The 9,740-nt window shown below is 39.4% G+C and overlaps 1 protein-coding gene across 2 annotated transcripts in view; it reads right to left on the reverse strand.

Moving 5' to 3' along the window:
- The window catches only part of DEPDC1 (DEP domain containing 1), a 28,916-nt gene extending 19,488 nt beyond the window's left edge, over positions 1 to 9,428 (reverse strand). For both annotated transcript variants that reach the window (XM_006879788.1, XM_006879789.1), the window contains exons 1-3: positions 9,381 to 9,428; positions 5,066 to 5,331; positions 695 to 848 (exon numbers count right to left, since the gene is read on the reverse strand). In XM_006879788.1, the coding sequence (XP_006879850.1) occupies positions 695 to 848; positions 5,066 to 5,331; positions 9,381 to 9,428 (468 nt within the window). The remainder of the gene's footprint in view (positions 1 to 694; positions 849 to 5,065; positions 5,332 to 9,380) is intronic.
- Between the last annotated feature and the right edge of the window lie 312 nt (positions 9,429 to 9,740).

Genomic DNA, 9,740 nt, shown 5'->3' on the forward strand with positions numbered 1-9,740 from the left:
AATAATCACTTATTTTTTAAAAAAATTATTGCTTACATGTTGTTGTTATTAGGTGCCGTCGAGGTGTAGACAACTCAGCGACCCTATAAATGAAAGACCTGAACAATTGTATAACTATCATCATTTCTCCAAGTTCATAGTTTCCAGAGAGGCAAGCTATGTCAGAAATGGATGCCACTCCTGCTTCCAAGCTTGTTTTAATCAGGAAGCTTCACCAAACTCTGTGAGGATGGCACAGGATGACTGGTTCAGTTCCATTATTTATAGGATTGCTCTCAGTCATACTCGATGGCACCTCATAACATAATAAAATAATACCTAGGGCATATTATCAGAGGTGTCTGTAGATCAGTGAAAGAAAGACTCTCATGGAGATTGCAACATAGACTTGAACACAGCAGAGGTAAAGAGTATGTGGCAAATCAGGTGGAGTTTCATCCTGTTGTATACTGAGTTAAAGCCTATTTGACAGCATGTCTTCAACCACACTGGTTGAATGGTACTCATATTTAAATGTTCTTAGGTGGCACTGAATCAGCTATAACTCACACTGACATTATGAACAACAAATATGAAGCCTGCCCTGTCTTGTGCCATTTTCACCATCACTGGTATGCTCAAGCCCATTGTTAAAATAACTGTGCCAATTCATTTTGTTGAGGGTCTTCCCAGTGAATAGTAAAGAACGTTTTACCTTTGAGGAATGTAATCCATGATTTTTTGGAGTTCTACGCGTTAAGTTTCGTAATTTAAAAACATCTTTATCTTTGGAAAAGTTCTCTAGGTTGACGTTTCTCAATTCTGGATGCCTCCGTGGGAGAGTTTTAAGTGGAGAAGTTGCAGGAAATCTAGTTTAAAAATAATATGCAATAAAACAATGGGAGAACAGAAATAATCCTTTAGAAAAAAATTATCAAAAATCACAGAAAGAATTTGATTTATATTATCAAGGAGTGCAGATAGCAAGTAAGTTTCCCATTAAAACTTTCTAAATGGTTTTTTTAGTACGTTTTACAAATTGTTAACTTTATTTCCAGATTATTTGTGGTTAAGTGTTGCCAAGTGCATTTTGAGTCACAGTGACCTCATACCACAAGGTTTCCTGGGCTACAATCCTTCTAGGAGTATCTCTAAACCAAGCACTTAATCACTGCACCATTAAGGAGCCTTTATCTCTGAACACCTCAAAATTATTAGGATTAATTGTCTTGGAGAGTCCTTTTGCACAAAATGCCTTTAGAATGCTACTTTCTGAATTCCCTTCATGAACTATTTAATTTGCATGTTTCCTGCTCTTTGTTTGACTGTGATTGTTTTCATTTCTAGGCCTTGGTCTGTATTGCTCCACAGATTATGCTGCTCTTTGCTTTCTTCATTCATTTCATCGACAAAAGTGTAAAGACTACAGATCATCATCAACCAGTGCAACTGTTAATATTTTGTCATAGTGTTCATGTTATCTATTTTAATGAAAGAAAAATACAGATTCAAGTACCTAGGGTATTCTTTATTTAATTTCACTTTCTTCTTTAAGGTAAATTGTTGTTGTTATGTGTCATCGAGTGGCTTGCAACTCAAAGCAGCACTATGTATAATAGCCCTGAAACCTGCTCTATCTTGTGCCAACTTTACTATCTCCAACACACCTGCCCTCATTGCTCCAGTCATTGTATCAATCCATTTCCTCAACGTCCTCCCTCTTTTCCCATCCCCCCACCATCCAAGCATGATGGCCCTCTCCAAGGACTGGGCCCTCCTTACACCATGTCCAAAGTACATCAGATGAAGCCTCAGAATCCTTGCATCCAAGGAGCAGGCTGGCATCACCTTCTATAAGACGAACCTGCTTGTTTTCCTGGTAGTCCATGGTATATTCAACATTCTAGAGCACCACCACTCAAAGGCATCAATTCTCTTTCTATCCTTCCTAGTCACAGACCAGCTCTTTGACGCATAGTAGGTAACTGCAAAGCCTATGGCCTGGATCAGGTGCGCTTTAGTCTTCAGACTGACATAATTGCTCTTCAGGACTCTGGAGAGGTCCTGACAGCTGACTTTCCCTGATGCAATGTGTCTCTTGATTTCTTGGCTGCTGTGCTGATTGTGGAGCCAAGCAAACTAAAGCTGTTAATAATCTCAAACTCTTCACCATCCATCATGATGCTGCCAATTGGCCAAATGGTGAGAATCTTTATTTTCTTGATATTGAACTTCAATCCATATTGAAGGCTGTGGTCCTTGATCTTCTGCAGCAAGTGCTTCAGGTCCTCCTCAGTTCTAGCAATCAAGGTTGTGTCATCTGTATAACGCAGGTTGTTGATGAATCTTCCTCCAATCCTGATGTGATATTCCTCCTCATATAGCCCAGCCCCTCTGATGATCTGTTCTACATCTAGACTGAAAAGGTATGGAGACAGAATACATCCCTGGTGTATACTCTACCCTATTCTGAACCATGTAGTGTCTCCTTGCTCTGTTCTGATGGCTGCCTCCTGGTATAGGTTTCAAGCACAATCAAATGTTCTGGAATTCCTATTCTTCTCAGAATCAGCCATAGTTTGTTGTGATCCACAACAAAGTCAAATGCCTTTGCATAGTCAATGAAACACAGGCAGACATTCCTCTGGTACTCTCTGCTTTCAGCCAAAATCCATCTAACATTAGCTATAATATCCCTAGTACAATAGCCTCTTTTAAACTCAGCTTGCACTTCTGGCAGTTCTCTGTTGATGTATAGCTCCAGTCATTTTTAGACAATTTTCAGCAGAATCTTACTTGCATGTGATAAATTAGTAACATAAAATGGACTTCCTTCTTGCTCACATTTTTATACTTCTAATATACATAAGTATTCACAGCTGGGTGTTTTTTCATTTTATAATAGCATAATCAAACATTAAATTTACACTTATACTTTCTATAACCTCCTAACTTTTTTTTATCCCAATGTCCTAAATTATTTCACTTAATAATTTTAGTTTTTACATTTTGGTATTTAATCTATTTATAATTTATTTTTGTGCCAAAGTTTAAGGTCTAGCTGTAGTCTACCTGATTAACTTAACATATTTAGTGAATAAAGTTTCTTTTACCATTTGTTTTGTGAATGAATAATTTGGGAAGAATTCATTTACCTATGATACTAAGTCTTCTCATTCATAATCAGAACATCTTTTTCTATTTATTCCTTTCAATAATTGATAATTTTTCTTAGTGAGCTCTGGAGCACATTTTTGGTAAGCTTTATTTCTAGATGAGGTACTTTATGGATTTATTAATATTGTAAAAGACAAAAGTCAGAAATTAAGTTGAGGCATAATTGCAGAAATTCAAGTAATAAAGAATAAAGGAGTTAAAGAACATTCCCAGCAGATAGAAACATAGACACATTAGAGAATAATTATGTAATTTTTATAATAGAATCTAAATGATTCGACAATTATACTTAAATCGAAGAAAAAAATTAAAGGAAGGAAGACTGTATCGCCCACTAGGAGGGGGAATAGATGCTATGATTTAGGTTAGGATAAGATAATTTTCTATGTAATAATTTCAAGTATTCAATTAGTAGGAGAGGTTTTTGGGTTGAACATTTGGAAATCATAAGAAAAGTAGATGAAGATATGATATGAGCTTATTTAAAGACAGAAATGAAATGGGGCAAGTCTAGTCATAGCACTTTCTCATTGCTGTTGATTCAGACTCAAATCATAGCTGACCCTCCATTGGTTTTCCAAGGCTGTAAATAGCAAGGAGGGGACTGCCCATCTTTCTCCCTGGCTCCTCCTGGAACCAGAAACAAGGTCTTCAGGCTTAGCAGCACAACTCCCAGTGGACCACTAGTGCAGCAGCAGAGGAACAGACAAAAATGACTGAGAAATAGTTAAGACAGTACAACTATAATGTAGAGTGTTATGCAAAAGGGATTATTTGCACTTGCTATTATAGTTTATCTATAATATATATAATAATATAATATAAATATAATATGATATCTATATAACAGAAATCTTTTCTACGACACAAAGGCAAGAATCCATTTCCAAGACATTTCATTTAAAAAGCGGTGATGCTATAGAAAAAATTAAGTAAAGAAAATAGAATTGAAAAACTAAGTTTCATGGATGATGCATGTGAGAGAAAAAGCAGATACACTGACTGGCCCAAAGGAATCAGGAATGATGTGCAGGAGGCTGCACTTTGGAGCTGTGATGAAGGGGGCGGGAAGAGAAAAAAGTGTATAAATACACCAATCTGACAAATGTGTAAGAATATTTTAGACAAAGGGAACAAGATTGGTTGAGGTATGGCCTCAGTTCCTCATCTATTAAAAAGGGTTCATATCTTTGCTGTTTGGCTAGGCTAGGGGTTAAATTTAAAAAAATAATTTCTAAATTATTTATTGTAATGTCTGGTACATAATAGTGGCTTAATAATATTCTCTAGACCCTGTAACACAGGTTTTTTTTCCTATTAATTAAAGAAAGCTTGATTGACTTACCTGATTTAAAGATTTCTTAGGTTGTATTAGATTATATGTGGCAAAGACTGGTCTGTTTGTCCTTGCAAATCTAGAATCCAGGACACTAATAACCAGTAAAAAGGGAGCTCTAGTGGCTTAGTGGTAAGGAGTTTCACTGTCAAACCAAAGGCATACAGTTCAAATCCATTAACTGCTTTGCAAGAGAAAAATGGGCAGTCTCCTCCTGTGCAACTTAGAGTCTGTGGGCAACTGTTGGAGGGTCAGCTATGTGTTGGTTCCAACGTGATGACTGACACACATCAATAACTGGGAATAACCAGTCCTCAATGTGTGATAAGAAATTAAAGATGATAATAATTATTTCTCACTTTATCCATTTCCTTGTTTTATATGTCTAGTTCACAATTTAAAATTATGAATTTGATAGCAATTTACTCTTTTTAATGGTTTTAATTGAACTAAGAACAGTGACAGTTTTCTAGAGAAAGTATTACTTTTGAAGAAGCTGTTGTAAAAATATAATAGAAGTGGAAATTAGTCCTTACTGAAATTCAGTTTTGTAGTTATATATGAGTTCAGTACCTGAATAGCTGATTGTTGTCATCAAGGTTTTCTGATCCCCACCTGCCCTTGATATCTTCAATTACATGATTCTTGAGAAACTTTCTCAGCAGCTGGATAGTCTGCTGCCTTGTAACTTCAGGACCAAAATTACTATTATTTCTTAATAGATCATAAAGCCAGTCCACTGCTTCAACTGCTGTGAAACAACTGCCGTATTTTTTAAAGTGCTGCCTATGTTTCCTGAGAGGCATTCCTACCCGAAAAGATGTGGTGACTTCATTCCACTGCAAAAATAAGAGCAAATGATTAAACAGGAAAAAGTGAAACCTCTTGATGATTTGAAATCACACCATAGAAACCTTAAAAAACGTAGTAATCTTAATTGTGATATGTAAAGTTTCATACAGCGAAATTTATTTTATTTTAATAATTTGAGTGCTGTTATGTTTTAATGTAATGTTGCTATTACATATCATTGAATAGGAGCCAACTGATAGCTGATGCTACAGCGGGCTTTCAGGAGATTGCCCACCTTTTCTCTGAATAGCTGATGGATTTGAATCATGTGCCTATGGGTCAGAATAAAGTATAAACAAATCTATGCTTGCTGAAATTGAGGAGAACCTGAAGCACTTGCTGCAAAGGATCAAGAACTGAAGCCTTCAGTATGGATTGAAGCTCAACATCAAGAAAACAAAGATTCTTACCACTGGGCCAATTGCCAGCATCAGTATGGATGGTGAAGAGATTAAGATTGTTGACAGCTTCAGTTTGCTTGGCTCTACAATCAACATTCTTGATTTCAGCAGCCAGAAAATTAAAAGATGGTTTGCATTGCAAAAGTTTACTATCAGAGACCTCTCCAAGGTACTGAGGAGCAACGATGTCAGTCTGGAGACTAAGGTGCACATGATCAAAGGCCATGGTCTCTGCAACTACTTGCTATGCGTCAGAGAGCTGGACAATGACTAGGGATGATAGAAGGAGAGTTGATGTCTTTGAGCTGTGGTCCTGGAGAAGAGTATTGAAGATAGCATGGATTGCTAGGAGAACAAACAAGTTCATCCTGGAGAGGGTGAAGCCAGGCTGCTCCTTAGAGGCAAGGATTCTGAAGCTGCATCTGACATATTTTGGACATGTAATCACTCCTTGGAGAGGGATGTCATGTTTGGGAGGGTGGAGGGACAGCACAGGAAAGAAAGACCCTCTATGAGATGGATTGATCCAGTCACTGGGGTAACAGGGATAGGTGTGTCGGAGACAATAAGATTGGCAGGGTCTAGGGCTGTTGTACATAGGGTTGCTATAAGTTGCAAGCGACTCAACAGCACATAACAATAACAATAACAATAACAACAACAACAACATCTTGAAAAAAGAATAGCCAGAGTGCTACATTCAAGCAAGGATGCTGAGACTGTGTCTCACATACTCTGGCCATATTTTCAGGGCAGGGTAGTCCTGGAAGGAGGTTATCATGTTTATAAAAGTGGAATGTCAATGACAGAGGAAGAATCTCACACAGACGGATTGACACAGTAATTGTAGCAATGAGTTCAAACACAGCAACAATTGTGAGGATGGTGAAGGACTAAATTTCAATCTGTTTTTCACTAGGTCATTACAAGTTGTAGTCATACAGTGACACTTAACAACAGTACATAATAGGACATTTAAGGAAAGTACCTAATAGTCTTGTAAGATAAAAACAATTTCTACTTTGGAAAGTTATGGTGGTATAGGTTAAATTTAAGGCTGCAAACTGAAAGGCTGACAGTTCTAATCCACCAGCTGTTCCCAAAAAGCTGAGGCAGTCATTTTAAGATTTACAGCTTGAAGAACTCAATGGAGTTGGAGGGTTGCCATGAGTGGGGATTGTTACACAACCATAGGTTTTTTAATTCTACTTTTATCTAATTCAATATATTTTAAAAATAATGTGACCTGATTATCATTCTTTCCAGTTCTAAATTATCTTGAGCAGGAGAATTCAGATAGAGAACACTATAACAAGAAGACCTGAATCCTCCCAACCTTTCCATTTACTGCGTATGTAGCTTCAGGAAAATCAGCTAACTTTTGTGAATGAGCTGCAATTTCCATGCAAGTAAAACACAACTCAAAACCAAAGTCACGGTTGTTGAGTCAGTTACAACTCCAAGTGGTTCTCTGTCAGGTTTCCCATAACTGTAAATATTAACGGGAAGAGACTGCTCATCTTCTCCCTTCATGCTACTGGTGGCTTGAAACCATCAGAAACTGTGCAACCTTCAAGTCCTCCCTACACTACCTCTCCCACTGAAAGTAATGAGGGGCTAATAAATATAAGGTCACTAAGGATATTCTCTGATAGGATCCAAGTCATAGTAAGGGGTAAGATCAAGTAGAATCAAATCTTACAGGAGTAACATAGAGTAGAACCACTCCTTGAGGTTTGTAAGGCTGTAAATCATAAGTAGATTCTTCTATCTTGACATCTTGCCCAGGGGACTAAAGTGAGGGCTTAGTCACTTGTGCAATCAGGTTTCCTTTTAAATGCACAAAACACTCTGCTGTTGTTTGGTGCCCTCGAGTTGACTCATAGCGACCCTATGAAAAACAGATCTGAACCCTGGCCTATCCTGTGCCATCCACAAATTCTCTTAGACACTCAAGCTCATTGCTGCAGTCAGTGTCCCAACACCTTTCCAAGCATGATGTCCCTTCTCCAAAGAACAGCCTCTCCAAGCAACATGCCAAAAGTATGTGAGACAAAGCTTTAAAATCTTTGCCTCCCAGGAACACACTCTGGCTGCAACTTCTCCAAGACACATTTGTTTTCTTGACAGTAGTTGGGAAATTCAGTATTCATCTACAGCACCACAAATCAAATTCTGTTGTCACTCCTATTCATTGACCTGCTCTCAAATGCACAGTAAGTGACTGAAAAGACCATGGCCTGAATCAGGTGCACCTTGGTCCACAAACGGACATCACTGCTTTTAAAATAATTTGGAGAGGTCTCTGATAGCACTTGCCCAGTGCAATACATCCCCCGATCTCTTGATTGCTGGAGCCAATTATATTGTTTGTGAATCCACATAAAATAAAATCACTGACAGTTTTAATCTTTTTTGCCATTTATCATGAGGCTGCCTATCAATCCAGTGGTGAGGATTTCTGTTTTCTCATGTTGAAGTGCAATCTGTAGTGAAGGATGCAGTGTCTAACTTTCTACAGCAAGTGCTTCAAGTGTTCCTGACTTTTAGGAAGCAGGGTTGTGTCATGCACACAACGCAAATTATTGAGAATTCTTCCTCCTGTTCTGAGGCCGCATTTTTCTCCAGAGAGTCCAGCTTCTGGAATAATTTGCTCAGCATAAAGATTAAATAGGCATAGAGAAAGGATAAAACCTAGATGCATACCTTCCCTACCCTTAAACCATATAGTATTATTTTGTGAAATAATACATGTCCAGTGACCACCGACAATGCTTACTGATAGGTACTTCAAAATCCTTTCGTCTTTTAAAAACAGGAGTGGCACCCACTTCCTAAAAAACATGCCTCAGAAACTCTATGAACTTTGATATATGTCAGTAGTTGGAGAGGGGCTTCAGACCTTTTGTCCATAAGATCGCTATGAATCGTGCTTGATTCAAGGCAATCAACAATAACAACAAGTGCTATTTAGCCAAGACCAATCTATGTATCCTGTGCTCAGTTCAAAGAAGCTGTCCCATTAGGGCCTGTCTCCAGTTTGAGTTTAAACGGCATAGAAACTCATTCCAAATTCTAACACAGTATAGTGTTATGATAGTATGAAGCAGCCTTGGTAGGGAGGGGTATTTCCTTTGGACATAGAACCCCAGCAGGGTCAGCTTCAGGGTTTTATAAAGCGATTTATTCTCTTCTTTTTTGCCTCAGGGAAGCTTGGTGATGCCGCAGTTTAGCACTCAGCTGCTAACCCAAATGCTGTTGCTTGCAGCACCAGTTGCTCTGCGGGGAGACTGGGGCAGCTTGTTTCCACAAAGACTTACTACTATCGTGGAAAAATGATGGGGCAGGTCTACTCTGCACTGTGGGTCGCCATGAGTCAGAATCAGCTGGAAGGCTGTAGTTTTGGCTTTTGATTTTTCCTTCTAGGGCCTCTGGGACCCATCCTCCGAAGCAGGGTAAAATGATAAACGCAAAATGCAGCCAGTTCGAATCCACCAGTTATTCTGTGGGAGAAAGATGTGCAACTTCCTCCCGGAGAACCCGCTGAAAAGTCACTTATGTGTTCGTTCCGACTCCACTGCACATAACAGCCCCCAGTTAAGCCAGCAAATCTCGTCGTTCTCGCGCTGACTTACCAATTTGGTGGCCCGGTAAGGTCCAGGAGGCACACCCCGATTCTCCATGCCGCCCTCTGAGCCCAGAGTCTGTCAGGCCCAGGCACCATCCATGACCAGAGGACCAGTAAGCGAGGAGCAGACGTTGGACCTGCAGCAGATTTGAAAACTCCGAGGGGCTTCGCTGATTGGCCGGGCTGCCGGGTCACGTGACGCCGCCGCACCCCCTGAACTGAAGCCGGGGTGGAAAGCAGCCTGGGCGGAGGTGAACCCGGCTGTGGACCGGCCTGGAGATGCAGCACACTTTTGAGCGGGCGGTTCTCGGTGTGTGTGTGTGTGTGTGTGTGTGTGTGTGTGTGTGTGTGTGTGTGTGTGTGTGTG

Source organism: Elephantulus edwardii, unplaced genomic scaffold (genome assembly GCF_000299155.1).
Source record: "Elephantulus edwardii isolate Elephantulus edwardi_28Jun2011 unplaced genomic scaffold, EleEdw1.0 scaffold00005, whole genome shotgun sequence".
Lineage (NCBI taxonomy): Eukaryota > Metazoa > Chordata > Mammalia > Macroscelidea > Macroscelididae > Elephantulus > Elephantulus edwardii.